Genomic DNA, 21,722 nt, shown 5'->3' on the forward strand with positions numbered 1-21,722 from the left:
TAAAAGTTCACTAATCTTTTCTTCTGCAATGTCTAATAGGCTTTATTTTCTTCTAGTGCATTTTTTATTTCACACATTATAGTCTTCATCTTTGGAGGTTCAACTTGGGTCTCTTTATATTTCCATGTCTCTACTTAACATTTTCAATATATGGAATGCACTTATGATGAACATTTTCATATCCTTGTCTGCTAAATCTAATATGTGATTGGCTTCTGCTTTTTTCCATGCTATTAGTCTCGACTAATTTAACCCTGTTGAGTGCTAGATGCTCTGTAGTCCTACGTATCTGCTTGAGATTAGTCCTCTTGCATAGTTAAGTTGCTTGGAAACAGTTTGGTCCTTCTGGGTCTTGCTTATAAGATTGTCAGGCAGGACCAATGAGGTGTTTAGTCCAAGAGTAATGATTCCTCACTCTGCAGGCAAGGCATTTCCAAGTCCCCTGCCCAAAGCCCCATGAATTAGTTTATTTTCCAGTCTAACTGAACAGAGTTTTCCTGGCTTGATGTGATCTCCAACTATTGCTCCCTCTGGTGCATTTAGATGGTTCTTTCCTCAGTAGTTTGCTCGCTTGCTTGAGCTGATCCAGACTCTGCCGAATCCCTGAGGGACACTCCAGTGTTCAGGATGTTAGAGGCGAGATGAGGAGACCTCAGTTCTTGTCTTCTTGAGGGAAAGATTTCAATCAAGAGACAAAGTATAGAAAAGAAAGCAAGAATTTACTGACTGCAGCAAAAATATACTTTGGGCAATGAAACAAGGAAGGGCACAGAAGCAGCAACAGGAGAGCCCAGGCTGGGCTGCTTTGGCTCACTGGGAGGTCAGAGAAAAGGGGGCCTTGGAGACAGGTTCAGGGGGTAAGCCCAGGAGGAGCTGCCTCTGCCCATTGCTCCCCTGGTTGCGAGTCTCATGGGGTCCCTTAGAGGTCAGGAGACATGTGCATGTAGGGGAAGAAGAGGGGGAAGGGAACAGCAAGGGCTTGCTCCCTGGAGGGAGAGTGCATTCAGACCTTCATTTGCAGGGGTTTTGAAGGTTGGGCATTTAGGGGAGGTCTTAGGGGTGGATCAATAGAATATTCATCAGCCTTATGCAGATATACCAAAATGAGATTTATTTTCTTAATTTGTCTGTCCTTGGGTATGGTTGGCATATGGCATTAATTGGATTTCTGTTATCTGTCTCCCTGAGTAGGGTGATTTAAGCTATTTACCCTCTGGCTGGGGAGGAGAAGTGCCAGCCATTTACTCTTAAGTGTCCTTGGTTTAGGGAAGGTAGTATTTACTAGGAGGCTGTTTACTAGGAGGCTGCAAACTGCTATTTACCTGTCTGTCTCAGTTTCCCTATTCCGCTTGTCCTGGAATTTTCCCGGCTTTTACTACAGGGTAACACTTTCTTTCCTAATGTTTAGTGTCTTGAAAACAGTTGTCTCATGTTTTGTTTTATTTATTCTGTTGTTTCAGGCGGGAGGGCAGATCTGGTCTCTGGTACTATATGTCTCGGCCAAAAGCAGAAATTATCTTGAATGCCGTTATCACTTTTAATGAAGAAATATGCCAGTTTGGCATAGTTAACAATAAGTAAGGCAGAGAAATGAAATATAAAAAGGAATGGCGTGTCCGCAGCACTTCTTGGGCACAGAGTAGCGAATGGGTTGCTTGAAGCAGCTTCTTCCATGGTGGCTGGAGTGAGGCAGAGGTTCCTGGCCTCCAGCTCTGCCAGGAGCCCAGGAGCACTCCCGTCATTATGGAGATGAGATTCGGGAATCAGAGGGACGGGCCCCCCAGGTCTTTCTCCTTGGTGGGGACTGAAATGCTAGGAAATGAAAAAGGAGCATTCTCTGTATTTACTGCCCATTGATGTCTGTCAGTCCTAGGTCTCAGTGATCTGTCAGTCAAAATGTGTAGAGATTTGATGCTCCAGTTTTTAAAAAAATATTAAATGTTACCACTTTAGGAAGAAATATATTCAAGAGTATCTGTTGAATAACTCCATTCAGTGGATCAAAATTTTCACAGGCTTTGCAATTATGGGAATAAATACTGTTTTTCATGCTTCTCCAAGGCAAGACTACTCATCTGTAGAATATTTATGAAAATGCTACCATTTATTTACTCTGATGATAACTCCAAAAGTAGAAGCATCTGTATACAGAAGTCTCATTAAAAATGACCTACATTTTAATTCAGCAGCAGAACCAAGAAAGATTTTACAGAACAAAATGAATATGGATTAACCTGTACTGCAATAATGTGGATCATTTTTTTACAGTCCTGAGCGTTTACAAGATATTTCCCCATAAATTACTTCATCTAATCCTGAGAGTAGCTATAGAAGTTGAATAAAATCCATTATTTTTGGACATCACCTTTAATTATGCTTATAAGATAAAAGTTCAAAGATATTGAACTGTAAGAACAGGAAGTATTCTTATTTTATCATCTCAGTCTACATGTATCTGTAGGTGATAATTGATTTATAGAGTTATTTTAAGAAATTAACTCTAGAGTTAGGTGAAATTCCTTTTCAGTATATACAAAAGTTAACTGAATCCGTGCCTGTTACTTAAATGTGGCACTGCTGAACTGCTCCTCATCTTTAGTGTAAGTTAACTGTCTAGTTTTTTAAAAAAGGTATGGTGACTGAAGAGAAAAACAATTCCACTTGGTGAATTGAAAGTTTTCATTTATTACCGTAAAAGCCTCTCTTGGTAAAAATATATCTTAAAAAGGCATATTGGTGTTTAGTCCTTCTACTTACAGCTTGTATATGAAGTGAAATAAGCGGTTACCTACAAGTTTCATGCAGTTTGTATCTTTAAAAATATTATGAATTAAATTGCTGATGGAGTGCAAATTGGTAAAACCACTTTAGAAACCATTTTAGCGACATATACTAAATATATAAATGACTCAGCCATTTCACTCCTAGGTATACCCAGAAAAAATTCAATATGCTTATGCACTGAGACCCATACAAGCACACTCGGATTCTTTTATTTCCAGCAACCAAACACATGCCAGTAACAACAGAAAGGGACACAGGTAAGGCTCAGGGGGGCCTAAACACCTTAAAACTGAATCCAAATTTGGTAGTTTGGCATAAATGTATATTTTTCTAGAGAAAGTGCCCATAGGTGGAAAAGTCTAAATTATAGGTCTTAGTTTTGGGCCTACCACAGGAAAAGTTTAATTTTAGCTATATCTGCTAAGGCTATTTCTCTAAATCTGCCAAATTTAGCTTAAGTCATAAGAAGTTTCAATTATGTGTGGCTAATATTTGCTTCTACTCTTTACTTCATGGCACAAATTGCACATTTCTGATCTGATGTTTCCACCAGCACAATAAGAGAATAACTTATAAATAACATGCAGTTTACAAATCAAAGAGTAATTTGTATTGTTTAGAGATTAAACTTTATTAATTTTAAAAAACAAGAATTAATTTCCAGTTTAGAAACAAAAATATTTTTGCTGTAAAAAAACAGTGATGATACTAATATTTTACCCTATCCTCTTTACATATAGCTGTTGCCCCTCCTCTTAACAAAGAGTAACAAACTTTGAAACATTAACCTATGTTTTATAAAAAAAAAAATAAAAATAGCAACATAAAGTGCATTGTGGTAACTTTTACTGTGAAATGCTATAAACCAATGAAAATGAATTCACTGCAGCCCCCTGCGACAGCATTGTGACTGAAGCCACAAACAACAGAGTACATACGGAATGCTTTTCTTACTACAAAGTTCAAACGGAGGAGAGAACAAATGATAATGCTTGCGAATGCATATTTAAATAATGACGCTGAGAAACCAAAGTGTGAGGCTGTGATTGCCATTGTGAGCAGGAGATGGGTTACCTTGGTGAGGCTGGAGGGAATGTTGTGAATGGGTGGGTCGGCTGAAGGCTGTTGGAGTACTGGCAGTGATTTTGTGTTTGACCTTGGTGGTTTTTACACAGCTTGTCTTTTAATAACAACTTAACTTTATTGTTTTCAGTACTTTTTTTGTATGTATGCTATCTTTCAAATAAAGATTTTAAAATAATGTGAATTGTAACCCCTGAAAATTAAAAGTTTCAGTTGTATAGATATAAAATATATCCAGGCCCTCTATAAACACACACACACGCGCGCACATACACACACACACACACACACACACCCCAAATGTATTCCTTTTATCTGAATGTAAAGTTCAAAGGCATGTATAACAAAATGTAAAAGGAATGTATAACAAAGAAATCTATGCGTATTTCTAAGTAGACAAGCAGTTGTAGATTTTAGGGACAAAAGAACAGATGCTCATTAAGCTCAAACCACTTAAGGTTTTGAGAAAAATTACTAAATGGAATAAAGGAAAAAAGTATAACAAAGCAAGATTTTAGGACTAGAGTCTGTCCCAGAACAGCAATGTTAATATTTTTAGAACACTATAATCATTTTGAGATCGAGGACCGTGCATTATCCCATATCTGTTGTCCTCAACACATAGAGTGGTACCTTGAAGGCAACCATGAAGGGAAGATGAATTGGGAGTATTAATCTTTTATAGTGGTGGTATAGTGCACTGGCGAATAGCTTCTTGAGAAAAATTATCTGAGTTTTAATTTCATTTTTACCACCTGTGTGACTCTGGGCAAATTTTTTAAATTTTCAATTCCCTCATCTGTAAAATAGTATGATAACAGTAACTAGCTCAGAGGGTGTGATGTTATATATAAAAACTTAAAAGAATGTTCGGCACATATAATGTACACGTGGGTGGAGGTGCTAATTGTTGTCATCAGTTATCATCCCAAAATGCTGTTTGTCCATACTTGTATTATTGAAGTAAACTCTAAGGATTATGCACCAATTTTCAGAATGCAAGCAATAGATTTTAGTTTGAGCAAAAGCCTGAGGAAGACTCCTTTGTCAATAATTATTTTCACTCTAAGTAATTTTCCTTGGGGTCTGCTGAAAATAAAAAATGAAAAACATGACCATATGCTGAAAATTAAAGTGCCTATATAAAAGGCAAGAAAGAAAATATAGAGAAATCACATCCTAGTTAACAATTCAAGTGGGATTCCCAGGTAAAATACAGAATATCCAGGTAAAATTGAATTTCAGATAAACTATTTTTGTATTAGTATGAGAAAAATATTGCATATGTATCATGTATTTTTATTTGCTAAGTATGCCAACCCTAAATATTAGAAAATCTGTATGCATTTCAAACTAAGCTAAATGTTTAAAGATACATGGCTATAATCATATTATGTGGTCTGAGTGTTATGGATTCAACATAATTTATTCTTGTGATGTCTTGAATTATTTCCCCAAAAAGTTACCAGTAATGAAATTCTAGGTATGTGGATGAGCTTTCTAAAAAACAGATCTGTTCAATTCTATGCTCCTTTTCACATTTCTCGAATTCTCTATTCACTCCCCAGTAAACAAGGACTAAAGTTCACACTCCTTAACTTGATTTGTAAGGCCATAAAAATCTGCTTCCAGACTGCCTACTAACCACCATCCTTAGTAGTTCTACACACAATCCTTGTGAGTATCCAGACATTTAAAAGTGCTCAGGTTTCTCTGAAAACATTCCTTCCCATTTTAACACGTCTAAAAGCTAATCCTTTAAGCACCAATTGAATATTACTTCTGTAAGTAATCTTCCACATCTCCTCTAGGCAAGCCACTGCTTCTTCTGTGATCACAGCATATCTTGTATAAAGTGGTATATAGGGCATAATTCACTATATTTTATTACAATTATTTCTTTCCTGAATAGAATTATAGAAAGTGAGATCTATTAGAACAGGAACTATCCCTATTTACTGACCTATCCAATCATATATTTTGGAGCCTAATTCATAAAATGTGCTTATCAAATTTTATTGAGTGAGTGAGTGAAGGCAGTCATATGAACCATAGCTATTCTTCCCATGTGAATGTCAATTCCCTCTCACGTAGCCAGTTGTGGGTCTGATGACTCAGTATAAAAAAAGTTCTAAATAATTGATCATTAATATTGATCACTAAAAATAGAGAGATATGCAAGTGAATTAATTTAACATGCTGATGACAATATAGAGTGGTTAATTTTGGATAAAGTATTATGAATATGCAAATATATAAAATGATAACATACCATAGTAAAAGTAGGAAACCAGAAAATATATGACTCACTCTCAGATCTGCAGAATAATGATATGTATATTAATTCAGAGAAATAACTTTATAGACTAAATTATTTATAGCTCCAGATAACTCAGAAGTATTTTTCCCAGGCTGAAAGACTTCTCTAAAACTCAAAATTTTCTAGCCTGCTAGACTGATTTAGTTATTGATAATGGAGTTCCTTTGAGAAACTGCATTTGTCTCCCTAGTAGAGCTTTTTACACTTTACATTGTATCTGATTATTTCCTTGTCCATTTACTGTAAGAGCCTTGAGAAAAGTAAGGGACCATGACCTATTAATCTCTGCATTCTTAGCACCTAGCACAGAAACTAAGGAAAGAAGGATGGATGGATGGATGGATGGATGGAGGATAGGCTTCAAACACAGAGTTTCTACTCAGTGTTCATCAACCCTAGTTACTGTTAGAATCACCTGGACTACTATTTAAATAATATCACTGCCTTCATTCCATCCAAGTCCATTTAGATCGGAATCTTTGGTGTGGGTTCTTTGCATTGTTGTTATGTGCCGTTGAATCAGCTCCAACTCCTGGTGACCTTATGAACGAGTGATGTCCACAATTTCCTGCCCTCCATAGCCCAGCTCAGCTCCTATAGACTCATGTGGATGGCTTCTTTGATGGACTTGATACAGCTCATATTCGGTCTTCCTCTTTTCCTGCTGCCTTCTATTTCCCCCAGCATTATTGCCTTCTCATGATGTGCCTTGAAGTAAGACAGCTTTAGTTTTGTCATTTTTGCCTCCAGCAATGTTTCAGACTTAATTTGATTTAGGATCCATTTGTTCACCTTTCTGGTGGTTCATGGTATCCATAGAACTCTACTTCAATACCATATTTCAAGTGAATCAATTTTTTTCCAGTCAGTCATTGGTATGGTTTTAAAGTTCTAACTTTTGAAAGAAGCATTTTTTTAACTCGATTTTTTTTTAATAGCACCCATTTAATAGTAGACTGTTATACCTGTCCCAATCAAGGGACTCACTGTAGTTTTACAGGTAATGATTCCCCAGGTCTCTAATTCCAGTTCTTTCTTACCAATGAACAAATATGTATTGCAGCTATGATACTGCATGTCCCTGAGATAATGTCCTTTGAGATGGTTTGCTTTTTGGTGAAAATTTTCACCAGAGACATCAGTTCTTTTTGGCTTCTATTGTATGTTTTTCATATAGCTTTTATTTATAAAATTTTAAGGCCTAAATATTTGAGTTAAAACACAATTCTGATTGTCTCCTCCCCAACCCTTATTCTATTTCCTCTGGTTTTAGCTTTATAAGTGCCTTGGAATAGCTATCTTGTTTTACTGACCAAATATCAGATTAAGACAAATAAGGCCTTATAGGAATAATTTTATATAGAAACATCCTAGAGAACTGGGCTCTGTCTCAATTTTTTGTCTCAAAAGATTTTTGCATCTAAATTGAGATGGTAAAATAAATGTTAGGATGAAAGATAGAGGTGGGAAGAGAGTATGATCTCTGTTAGAAAGTTGTGATGGATGAATACCTCTTGGATTTGTTTTTTAGTGCTGTTGTTCTTCATCAATGAGGTTATCTGTAAATTATTATAAAAAGTTTGCATGAGATATGTTCTGATTAAAGAATGCTGATTTTAATTTGCTACTTTAAAATGAATTACTAGTAATTCATAACAGAATGCCAGATCAAAAAGGAGTTCAAGCTCACGAGATTAAAATATACTGAACTGGTCCCAGAAACAATTGGGAAATCCTGTCGATAATTCTACTTATGACATCACTAAGTTCAATATCTCAATGGGAGAGCAGAATTCCTAGAAATTTGTCATAATTTGTTCAGCCTTAAAAGAGAAAATGAAAAACCATGGGCTTTAGATAAGAACAAAAGTAAACGATCAAATTTTAAAAGGCAGTCACTCACAGGAGGTCTGGAGAATATTTAATAGCTAATGGATAGCCTAGGGAAGACGTGTTGTTAAAAATCAAATATAGCAGGCTCTTGAAAAAGCTCTTGCTGGCTAATTAACAGTCAATAACAATATTGCAGGGAGGAAAGACAGCCCAAGGGAAAGGTATCAGGAAGTAGAGAAATTATTTCTTTACAAAGGAAAAAAAAGGCTTTGTCATGGTGTTCTTTTAATATTAAAAAAATGAGGCTGCTCAGCCTGAGAAGCAGTTGTCCCTTCTTGATGCTCATGGGGCCTGGATGTACTTAGGGATGAAAAGGAAATAGGTTCATGATTGAATTAGTGGAGTCCTTGTCTCCAATAAGGAGGAGGTTAGGTAGGTTTCTGTCCCAAGAAGGGTTGGATGTCCTGCTCTAAATGGTTGGCAGTATTCAAAATATTCTAAGCCAATATCTTTATGAGATCCTGATTTCAATTTCTTTGGATCTACACCCAGAAGTTGGATTGCTGGATCATATGGTGGTTCTATTTTTAATTTTAGAGGAAACATCCGTACTATTTTACAGAACATTACTCACAATCGCCAAGATATGGAAACAACCTAAGTGTCCATTAGTAAATGAATGGATAAAGAAGATGTGATGCACACACACACACACACGCGCGCACACACACACACACACACACACACACACACACACACACACACTGGAATATTATTCAGCCATGAGAAAGACGGGAATTCTGTTTTTGTGACAACTTGGATAGACCTTGAGGGCATTAGGCTACATGAACTCAGAGAAAGACAAAGTGAGTATGTGGAATCTAAGGAAGACAAACTCAGAGAAATAGAGTGGTTTACCATGGGTGGGTAGGGAATGACGAAAGATTGGTCAAAGGGGACAGACTTCCAGGTGTAAGATTAGCAGGTTTGGGGTTCTAGCGTCCAGGATGGTGATTATAGCTAACAATATCATATACCTGAATGTTTCTAAGAGCATAGATCATAAATACCCTCACCACAAAAAAGAAATGGAAACTATCGGACCAATTATTTGTTAGCAAAAACTCAAGGCAAAGAGGGTAGACTACAAACACACCTTTTACAGTCTGTAGAAAATGGCCCAAGTGCGACATAGTGATAAAGATAAAGGGTGTAACTTATACATATACAGCGAGTAAATCTGTGTAGCTCATTTACAACAGAACAAAGGGCATAGGAATCCTCGTGGAATCCCTCTTTGGTTCAAAGAAATTCATACCGTTGTGACCATCTATCTACTCTCTCATCTCTTCCTCTCTGGTCTTTCTTCTTCCTTCACCACTCCTTTTCCCCACCCTCCAAGAAAAGGTGTGCCTGCCTGTACATCTGGAAATCCAGATTTAGCTCATTAAGGTGTCTCAGTCAGACTAGACTGTGGGCAGCGAAGTTTTATGTGTTGAGAGGGAGGAATCAGGACTCAGCTGGTGTATTGATGATCAAGCCCAATTTTCAATGAGGTTGTTTTTTTAAAAACAGTTCTTATTAGACAATCATAGGAGCTAAGACCTAAAAAAAATTATAGCCATTATTATTATAAATGAACTCTAAATATGACCAAATATTAAAATTTCTATTTTATTTCAGAACTGCTGTGTCAAGTTCTTCTTAGTTTTAAAAATAATCTCATATAGTCTAGTATATTTATACTAGATGTGAACATTTTTCTGGAATGATAATGCCTTAATCTGTGAAAAAGAGAAATATATGTGATTTATTACAAAGATGTTTAATTTTCATTTCATTACATTATGTTCTGTGAACATTTATATCTAGTCTTTAATTAAACATGATTTATTCAAATTGAGATCTGTTTCCACTTAGATTGCTTGCAGTGTTAATCACAGTGCAAATAGCCTTCACCACTGAAATAATCCCTATATTTTACTAATGTATAACCACTTCCGTGTAATTTGCATCTTTTCTCTAAGCCTACATGTTACCAAATATGTACATATGTAGAAATGTTTTACTTATTTTGCTACTATAGTAAAGAACATAGCTCACTTAAAATAACACTTATGTTTTATGAATTTAGATTTAAGGTAGTTCTTTAAGTTAAAAAAAAATTGAAAAATGCCCAAACAATAAAAGGTCTTTCTTTATCACAAATTGAGTATGGCTATAAGCATTTTCGCTTCAACAATGCAATTCCAACTTATCTTACCTTATGCTAATATCTAAGTAAAGGTGTAATTGCTTCTTCGTTGGTGGTGGTGGTGATGGTGTTTAGAATCAGATGTTCCTAATTATAACTTCCTTTGTTGCCCATTGTATATCTGTCCTGAAGAACAGGCAGAAGGTTTAAAGGTTGATTAGTCTCCATTAGATTCATATTAACATGTATAAACACAATTTATGGTATAAAGGCGTGGAAGATGCAGGGAAGCTAAGCGCAGGGTGCCTGCATATTCTTAATGTAGGTATTTTAACTCTTGATTGCTCTCAGTCATGCGCTGTGAAAACTTCCTTCTATTAACATTTCAGCGCAGCAAGAGCGGGGTTTGATTTTACTCATGATACAGTTCAATCTTAAAATGAGAAAATACTTAGAGCTTTTTACCTGAGAATTAAACTGTATATTGTGCCCTGGCCGGTGTAGCTCAGCTGGTTGGAGTGCTGTCCCATGCACCTAAGGATTTGGGTCAAATTCCTGGTCAAGGCACATACCTAGGTTGCAGGCTCAGTCCCCATTCTGGGTACGTACAGGAGGCACCTGGTCAGTGCTTTTCTCTCACATCATGTTTCTCTCTCTTTTTCCCTTTCTTTCTCTCTAAAATCATTTTATAAAAACAATATATCCCAAGTGAGGATTAAAAAACATACATGTATTTATATACATACATACAATGTATATAGATATATATATGTGTATATATGTTGTACCCATTAACATCAAATCTTGTGTGGTCTCCATCCTGCCTTCCTGTACTCATTTTTTAAGCCCATCCCACCTATGGTTTGACTAGGCCTTTCTACAGTACAAAGGTGCAGGGAGCACCCTCCCATCCATTCTAGGTCTTCAAAGTAGAAAGATCAAGGCCAGTTTCCTCAGCTGGCTGTAAAGGTCCCTCATCATCTGCGCCCTGGCTGCTCCTCAGACGGGGTCACCAGCACCCCTCTTCCGCTTCTCTGCTCCGGGTAGACTGGGCTGTGCCTGTGCCCGCGCACACACTAGACATTTCTCTCACAGTTGGGACTCATCCTGGTTCCCTGCTGGGAAATACACCATCTTTATCCTGTCCTTGTTTAGTTAGTTATCCCCTAACTGAACCTCTCCTTCAAGTCCAAGATCAAGTTCTATTTTCCTTGACGTGCTCTTCAGGTATCCATGCTCAGTTTCTCCTGTATCAGCATATAAAAGAATAACTTTTCATCCCTAACTTACAAAATAAAGTAAGGGACTCTAAGACATGAAGGTTTAAGTTATTAGTCATTAACCTATTCTCATCAGAAACAAATTTTAGTAGATATGATCAAGGGAAAGACATATCAGGCATGTTCCAAAGTTGCCAAACATTGCCATTACTCTACATTGAGCCTGCAAAAAATTAATAGCAAGAGACTCTTGTGCCACTTCCAAAATTTAATGAAAATTAAAGACTAAGTGAAATTTTGACATGACTAAAAAGTTAAATATTACATCAGATAAGAAAATAAATGACTCCTTCCTTCCTTTTTTTTTTTTTTTTTATTTCTGGAGAGTTTTAGTGTTAAATATTTGGGATTCTATTGTATTTAATAGCACACAGCTATTTTGAAAGATTATCAGATTCTGGTTTTATTTTATTATTTGATGACATAACATGCTCAAGTTATTTCTATTCTTTCTGAACACAGTCTCATGAATTTTTTTAAAAAATATATCTTTATTGATTTTAGAGAGAGGAAGGGAGAGGGAGAGAGAGAGAGAGAAGCATCAATGATGAGAGAGTCATTGATCGAGCCCTCACCCCGGGCATGTGCCCTGTGGGAATTGAACTGCAATCTCCTGGATCCTAGGTCGACGCTCAACCGCTGAGCCACGCTTGGCCAGGCTCATGAATTGTTTTGACTCAACCAGAAACCAAAAAGGATGGTTTTTTTTCAGAGAAAGTCATCACCTGCCTGAGGAAATTTAGACCAAAATCTGTACAGTAAACTTAGAATGAGAGGTAGACCAACTTTGCTTCCAGGAGGAAATACTGTTTAGAAGAAAATGGTAAAACAAACAAAAAGAAGGGCAAATAGAGATGTTTCTAGTATTTTACCCTTGCTTGGTTTTGAGGGGGTAATTTAATGATCATATATATTGCTTTAAGTACTATGAAAACCCAGGACTTCAGAAATACCTATTGATACATTATAGTGTATCAGAAGGCACAATACACATCTGAAATAAAAAATAAAAAAATTACATTGTCTGCACCACTATTTTTAATCTTTTGTTAGAAACATCAGGAAACATTTATTGGTCACTACTGGCCACCAGATGATGTGTGGCATTTACAGAGGCAAAAAGAACAGTCAAGGCAGGCGCTGAATCTGTAAGTTCACAGTCTTAAGTGAAAGGCGTGTGAGTAGATGATTCCTAAGTAACTTCACTTAGGTCTGTAAGAAGGTTGGAAAAAGAAAAGACTTGTGGGCAGAGGAGCTCACTGGAGCAGATGATAGGAAGAGAAAGCAATGGAGCAGCGTGTGTCCTCCAACGACTTCACTGGCTCCCGCAGAGCCCAGTGTGGGGCTGCGCTTAGAGGGAATGATTTGTAAATATTAGTGACTGATATTCGGCTGAATTAGTCATTTCTTTTTCATTTAAAATGATACTAGTCATCCCTGTTGTACAAAATTAGCATGGAAATTAGTACAATTTGCTGAATGTTTTATATTTCCAATGATTTTGCATCAGGTATAATAGTGGTATATCAAGGGCAAGTCCCGTTAGTTAGCCTAACTTTAGAAACTCTTGAGTGAGATCAGGAAGTGATCATCATTTACATTTATTATACTTTGCATGTAACGAGCTTTAGCTTTTAACTCTAATTTGCTCCTCATCGGATTCATCAAAGGCAAACTATTTAGAAACTAAAACATCTCTGGCAGTTAGAATTTTAATGAATTAAGATGAAATGAGACAGTGTTAATTGGCAGTTGTTGCTGCAGGGGAGGTTTCTAGATCTTGTAAGTGATATCAATTCATCCCTCTATCAGTTAAATTTGTTTGATTTAAATCTAAGGGTACACTGACTATTTCCCCACACTATTCCTATTTATTTTCTGATTGGAGAGTAGTTTAGTTCTGTTGGCCTTTCATTTAGATTCTCAATTCCATTTGTACTTGATTTATTTTGATTGTTAGTAAATTTAAGCAGCGTTTGTATTCTTGAATCATGATTAACATACACAAAAACTAATAGCATTACTTAGACTTTGCTGTGTTTGTAATGCCCAAAACCTCCCATAACTAATCACTGTTTTTACCAACACTTCACTTCCTGTTTTTTTTCTGTTTTCCTTAGACATAAATGAATGTGAAGCTGAGCCTTGCAAAAATGGTGGAATATGTACAGACCTTGTTGCTAACTATTCCTGTGAGTGCCCAGGTGAATTCATGGGAAGAAACTGTCAATACAGTAAGTATTCATATGTATGTATATATAAAGTTTTATTTGTATAGACTGGCTTTGTTATGGAATCTGAGCTGACATCAATATAGCTTACTTCCAGAATTCATAATTTATTGAAATGGCAGATTTAATATTTGTTGCTGTAATATTATGAATGTACATGAATTCTCCAGGATAGGTCTCAATGCATGACAGGCACAGGAGTGGTCACTTTGTGGTCTGAAAGTAGGGCAACAGCTCCTCAGACCCCAAGTGCATCTCTCTCATGAATCCCATTTTGGCTTTTGAGTATGTGTATGGCCTAAATTTTCACCAGAGTGGTTACTCTGGTTTTAACAATGCATTCAGCGCACTCTAGCCAGATGGCCTCTATCACAGGTAAAAGGTAGAGATAAAGGAGGATTCATGTTGAGTTGGCCAACACATTAGTAGGGATTTTACATACAATTTTTCTTCTTAGAAGCTGAGACCCTAGCTCTTTGAGTGACCTTAAGAAGTAGTGTCTGAAGTTGTAGACAATCTCCTGTCCTGGGAAAGGAGACCTAGGATTTGGAGTTATTAATATGCCTTTGCGGCCCCCTGGCCCATATACTGACCAGGGAGCAGCTAGACACTAAGTTGCTTACCTACATGTTGAAAATGAAAGGAGACCTGGATGTGAGCTAGACATTGACGCCAACAGCTAAAGCTTATCCACCTTCCCATCAGAGACTTTTGCTGAGGTCACCACATCTGAAAAGACCCTTAAAGAAGAAAGAACCTGATTGATTATGGAAGGATATATTGAAATAGACTTTGAATTTAATTGCTCCCAGTCTGTGCCTAATGTCTTTCAGTGTTTTGATATCGTGTTTCATGAAATGCCTTGTTTTTCTTTGGCTTGGTTTTATATTTATATAACATTTATATTTAAATGCAGTCTTCTCTTTGAACATGAATGTGAGAGTGAGGTACTTCCTTAACCTGTCATGCTCTGACATCCTTCCACGTCCTCTCTTCACCTCTGCCCCCCAACAAAAAGAACACTTGTGGCGCACTTGTAAGAGTTTGTAATAAATCAGGAGTCTTGTTCTCTGTGTTGCCTGGGTTTCTAGGGAGATGGTTCTGCCTTTGTCTGTGGCTTCATAGAATTTTAAAAATTGAGGCTAAGAAAGCACATTCTGCCACAGTGATGATTTAGTTCTACACATTGAGAACTCAGAGCATTCACTCATGGCAATGCACCTAGAAGCACCAGCAGGCTACAGGGAGTGCCAGCTCTAAGCTGACCGAGGTTAGGATCTTCAGAGTTGACACGACGTAGATTATAACCAATGTGCCAGCTTCAGCTCTTTAGTGAGACTGATACATTTTTTCTGGCCTTCATATCATATTCCACAGGGACACCATTGGGTCGGCTTCTGCCTGCAATAATGGCAGAGACACCATTTGTTTAGGCAGCTACTTCAGGAGGAAGAGGGAAGGAAAAGTGACAGAAACTAACTCCTGGGTGGGTCAGAGGACACCCGTACTGAGACGCTGTTATCATTGTGTTCAAATCCAACTGCCTTCAGTCTAAACTTGGGCTCCTGCACTCATATTGCTTCACTTGTCCCACTTCTTTCTTATTTCTACTGATGGATGAATTAAGTTCTGGTCGATTTTAAGGTGAGATCATTCTCAACAGCCCCCAAAATTATAAATAATGGCAGGAATTGCAAAAGAATACAATTGACTCATACACTAAAGTATCTATATAAAAATAGTATACTATAAAACACAATAAATCAGGAAATATTTACAATACTCATGGAAGGCAAATATAACTTATCCTAATTTATTATCTGTCCCAGTTTAATAAAATTAAATACAACAGAAAAAACCCCCAGCAAGAACGTAAATAGAGCCTTCTCACAAAAAAAGTAGTTTCATATTTATCATATTATAGTGTATTATAGTGTGTCTTTATTCTTCTACATATTTTGATTTTTTTATTAAAAAATAAACTTATAGTACTTTTATGATCTAAAAATAATAAGTGTGTTGTAAATGACTATTTAACGAGAGCACTAGATCTGTGAAGAGCCCACTGGATGGCCGGGCACCTCCGCCCCTCGCGTTGCCCAGGTGCGGGCTGGAAGGTGGGCCGCAGAAGCAGGTGGCAGTGTCGATGAACATGAAACTTTAAAGGGAAAATGGAAGAGACAAAGGAGAGAGAAGGGAAGGGAGGGAGAGCCATTAAACCAGGGCTCCATCCTAACTAACCGTGAGGCTGCCTGGAAGCTCCAACACACACACACACACACACACACACACACACACACACACAGTTTCACTCCCTAAGAAATTTGTATTATGGGGAGAAAATTGTAAGGCGAAGGAGGTGACAAACAGGATTTTTTACAGACATGAAAGTTCCCACTGGACAGTTTTACTTAAGAGAAGTCCTTCCCTCCTTCTGCCTGCGCATCACCTCGCAGCCCAGAACCTTCTCCCGGTTGCTGACCTCAGACAGTGAGAATCACAGTCCGCTCCCTGTTGCTGTTCCCTGCAGGGCCGCCTGGGCTTGCGCCCTCCTCTCACCTCAGCTCCTAGACTCCGACTTTCTTACGCACTGCTCCTGCCACCACAGGCCCTGGAACACCTCGCGCGTTCTTCCCTGGAGCGTTTCCTTTTCCATCTCCTTTTTTCTATAGTATTTGTTATGAATCCTCCCGCACTTCCTTCTGGTCCTTGAATAAAAGACAGCTCTTCAGTGAGGCTCTCCCTGCCTCTCCACCTCCCTACCCCCACGCTCCAAGGCACACACTCACCCCCTTCTCTGCTGTAGTGTTTCTCCTTAGTGTTAACCACTAACATATATTTTTACTTTTAAATATTGTTTACTGACTAATTCTCCAATGAAATATATACCCCACGAGGGAGAGACTTTGCTGTTCTAATCACAACTGCCTACATTGACCTGGCAAACAATAAGTGCTCAACAAATATTTGCTAAATGAATGAAGGAACCTAGCACTCTGAGTTCTTTAGCTATAGGGATGATACCTGACTTTTCAGTGTCTTCAGTTACTATCAAGTTAGTTTTCACCAGACTGTCTATTTTTAAGCAGTATTATAAAGCTGCTTTTGCCAGTATAATAAAATGTACCGTAGTGTATTAGTTGGCGCTCACTTAATGATATTGCAAGTTCCTTTGACTTGATAAAAACTCTTATAATTTTATTTTGTGATGTGGTTATGCAGATGGATATATAATAAGAGAGGTAAACAGGAATCCTGTTTCTCTCTGTGCCAATTCTGCATGCAGACATCTTGATAATTGATCTTAGATCATGTGTTTATTTCTTATTCATATTAATTCATCAATAGACACATGAATGCAAGATACTTATGTCGAGATTCTACTTGAATACATATTATATAAAAATCTATATGAATTCTTTAGTGTAGTGTATGTCTTTAATTATTACAGCTATTAAGCACTTTCACTATATAAGGAATAAATTTATATTTAGCCCTATCTGTTATGACATGATGCCCAGTTATGTGGAAATAATATTATGCAAACCACTTTTTAAAAAATTTCAATAATAATGTAATTATATCAATGTTAATAACAAATGTTTTAATACTTGGCAAAACAATACCTATAATTTTTACACTAATTATTTAATAATTAAGTTTATAGGTGGGTAAATGCAATAATATTCTCATTTAAAGAATTTCAATTTAGATTTCTAGGTAAGGTTCATACAACTTATCATTGACTTTCGTAGATTTCAGGATTTTTTTGGTTTTTTTTTTTAATTTATTCATTACAGGGGACCTGATTAAATTTGATTATGTTTTATTTTAATTAAAGTTATTTTCAATTGATATGTGAAAATCATTTAAATGTCCCCATAGTATTTATTATAGTATTACAGCAATTCTTCTAATTAAAGTCTTAATTTATATTTTCTTGTTGCTTTTCAATGATATACACTCCAGTGTTCAGACAGCCCTTTTCATAAACAGCTTGAAAGGAAAATGATGATGAACTGGAATGGAAACCTATTCTCATAAGAACAGATATGCTTTGCCATGTGCATTTAATAGAACATGATGTTTAAACTAAAATGCGTGCAGTGGAAATTGATAGCACTTTAGTTAACTCATCTAAAAATAACTAGGATTGTTTTCATTTATTGGACTGTGTGGCCCACAGTAGACATCTACAGTTCTCTCCTGAGTGTTTAAGTGTGACATGATTAAATTTCAGAAATGGTACTCAAATTCATTTCCAGTACTGACGCTATTTATGGAAATTAAGATAGTTACCAAGGGATCTCTCATAATGCAACATCCCCAAATTACTATGCTGAAAAGTATTAAGACTTGAACGATTTCAGAGGGTTTTAGTAAAAAATGAAAACGAAAATCTTCAGCTGAGGATAAAGTAATGTTTCTAAATGTCAAAATTATCCAGGTTTTTAAAAATTTAATAAAGTAACCTAGATAATTCTACAACCCTTTCCTTTAAGAATTCTACCTACAAAGTTATAAGAACAAAGGTGATGATACATGTGAATATATTTTGAAAACTATAAATATTTTCCTATCTTCATCTCTTGAGCAGCTGTGACTCTTTAGGCCTTCATTACAAATGAGCTAATATTTACAAATACACAAACATAGACTATATGTGATATATAAATGTACATTATCAGTGTTCACTGCCAAGTACATTTGTATAAGTGCAGGCTTAGTGAAAATTGCTAAAACATTTGAGAGATAAATAAATTATGTGGTACATATTTTTCTATGCTCAACACGTAATTACTGCATTTGTAAAGACAAATTTGTAAAATAACTACAAATGCTTAACTATACCTTAATATTTTGCCACCAACTGTCATATGATAATGTTGATGTTAATTTAGACTTTTAGCTTATCATGTGTCAAGCACTGTCCTAAGTACTTTAAATATTAATTCATGTAATCCTCTTAACACTCTTTGTAGAAGGTTTTATTTATCACTGGCTCCATTTTACAGAGAAAACTGTGCTACCGGGTAATGAAATGATTTGCATAGCTCCACATGGCTAGTAAACTGCGGAGCCTGGCATTAACCCAGGCATTGCAGCTGCTTGGCGGGCCTGGCCCGTGGAGGGTGAAAGGAACACTTGATTCCACTGTACGCCTGAAGAACACTTGCACTTGAGAGTAAGAGGAAAGAGCTCAGGCTTTGCATGCAAATAGAACTGGGGTTTAAACTCTGGGCTTTTTCTTTTTGGAACTATATGTCTGAACGAATTATCTGCCCTCTCTGAGCCTCAGATTTATCATCTGCAAATGGAATTAATAATATCATTTGTTTTACAGATGAGCAGACTAAAATGAATCATATATAAAGTACCTAGGAACATACCTAGGTCAATAAATATTGTAAATAAGCAAATAATTGCATAAATAAAAAATAGACAAAAGAATATTTGAGTTATTTGAAAAGCCAATGTTAATGTGCCCCGCCTTATACTTTACTATAAATTCGTACAATTTTAAAATTGTATTATATAGTCAACTTGCTTATTTTTAGTGACTGTGTTTGAGAACACCTGTGCAGAAGTCAGCTATAATGCCTTGTATACTATATATTAAAAGTGCATAACTTTAGGAAACACTGTGGTATTGATAAAATTTCTAATAAAGATATATTATTAATCCATCCAAAACCATTATAGGAAATAGGAGTTGCTTTGGTTTTTGAAAAATATGACATCATAACATACTTCTGAACCACAAAGACCTAATATTATTTTTTACCTATCTTTATGTTTGTAATTATTGTAAACTGTCACTGTTATTTGATCAAGTATTTTAATGAATGGTGAACAGAAACTAACCATGGAAAAATTTCAGTATTTTCTTACTCTATATAGGTGGTCAAAGATTATATATAGTCCTATACTATAAAACTGAATTTCTACTCTTCTATATCCAGGTATGACATAGATCTAAAAGCAAAAATATAAAATGATTTTGATATAAAATAAGAAGTATTTATAAGGAAGTCAAAATGAGAATTATTGCACACATAAATTTAATACAAAAATTGGATACATCTAGTATGTGAATGTATTTAATTATGTGATCAAATAAATTAGCCACAAATATTTATTGATTTTTTTTTTCTTAACACAGTTATGTAGAGGGTCTTGAGAACATACATGAATGAATTAATTCATTCACCAAATTACTTCAAAGAGTAGTCACCTTGTACACATGGAGCAACACGTAATTAAAACAAATTCAGTTTCTACTCTCATGGAGTATGCAGATGAGTGGGAGAGAAAGCCAAGAGCTACTTAATATCTAATTATAAAGCGTGATGAGTGTGATGAATGAAAGGAGAGGGAGCTGTGACAGGGGTACCTCTTCTGTTTCGGGGGGTTTAAGGAAGTGACATCATGCTGAGACCAGAAGGATGTATAGTAGTTACCAAACAAAAACAGGAAGGGTGGTGAGTATTTTAGGAGGACAATGTGCTCCAGGATAAACAGGCCCTTTGTCCATAATAGTCTTAATATTTAGTGGATGGGCTTGATTATTTTGTAATCATCATGTGGTGAGGTTTTTAAGATAATCATTTACCTTTTAGGCTTTGATAATGTGAGGTCAAGACCAGTTGATGAACTATGTATGGTGATAGATGTTACTAAACTAATTGTGGTGATCATTTCACAATAAATGCAAATATGTGTATATATATATGTACATATATACACATATGTATACATATATATGTACATATATATATACATATTTGCATATACATATATATGTATACGTGTGTGTGTGTGTGTGTGTGTGTGTGTGTGTGTGTGTATAAAGACCTGTTGATGGCAAGGAATATTTATATAGTAAAAATCCATTTCATAAACTATGTTGTTCTGTAACTGCAGGAACCTTTAAAATACCAAAATAGACTCTAACTTTTGTAAATGTATCAAGAAATCAAAGAGAAACAAAGAAAAATAATCATTAACTCTAATCCTATTTTCATTCCAGATGAAAAATATCTGTTCTTCTTCAGAAATTTGGAACGACATGCTTTCACAATGATTTTTGTCTTTGAAAGCATTGCCTATTTTCCTTAAATATATAAAGTAGGAATTAAGCCAGAACACCAATAGGAAAGAAGGACAGTTTACCTCAGGCTGTCACCTTTTGTGAACATAATATAAAATAAAGAAATAGACTGGATGGATGAAAGTTTTATATTCAGGGTTGATTATATAATGTTAAATCCAAGATTCATAATATTTAGAATCTGCCTGCAAATATATATAGATATAAATGGAAATAACCATAACTGTAAATATTTGAGTATACATAATTATTATAACAATTCCTCACATTCTTTTTAAGGATATGATAATAAGTTTTTTAAAAAAACAAACAGACAGAATACTGTGCAACTTTTTCAATAGCCTTCAAGGCAGGAAATGATTCTAACATTACTGCAGGATAAAGTCTTTGCAACAATCAACACACAAAAAATGGACTCAACGACAAAACCAAATTGGATTTTCTGTGTCTGACACGGGAATTCCATCTTCAATCAGATGCCTCTGGGTATATTTTTCCAAATGTTGCCCTGCACTTTTGTACAGACGTATCGCATTTTGAAAGTTCACCTGCTGTACATTAAAGCAATACCCTAATAAAGGAAAGACAGAAAAAAATCAGCAAAATGCTCAGATAGACCCCCTAGGACTTGCTAAATGCCTCTAACAAATGGAATCGGCTTCTCATTACCTGACGGTTATGTATTTGATTGCAAATAATCACTGAAACATCCAGTAAGACCTTCTTGATTTTCGAATTATTTCATCCCCGTTATGTGCTAAACCGTGAGTGTTGAGGGATTAAAATTTAGTCTTGCATTTATTCTCCAGGCTAAAACTCAGTCTACTGCGAATTTCCTATTTCAGAGACAAAGGAAGATGAAGCCTGCAGATACAGAGAGTTTGGG

The 21,722-nt window shown here is 36.0% G+C and overlaps 1 protein-coding gene across 2 annotated transcripts in view; it reads left to right on the forward strand.

The window, feature by feature from the left end:
• The window catches only part of EDIL3 (EGF like repeats and discoidin domains 3), a 353,968-nt gene that overhangs the window by 189,119 nt on the left and 143,127 nt on the right, over window positions 1-21,722 (forward strand). For both annotated transcript variants that reach the window (XM_081131478.1, XM_081131479.1), the window contains one exon: window positions 13,615-13,728. In XM_081131478.1, the coding sequence (XP_080987604.1) occupies window positions 13,615-13,728 (114 nt within the window). The remainder of the gene's footprint in view (window positions 1-13,614; window positions 13,729-21,722) is intronic.

This window comes from Miniopterus schreibersii, assembly GCF_964146895.1.
Source record: "Miniopterus schreibersii genome assembly, chromosome: 3".
Taxonomy (NCBI): Eukaryota; Metazoa; Chordata; class Mammalia; order Chiroptera; family Miniopteridae; genus Miniopterus; species Miniopterus schreibersii.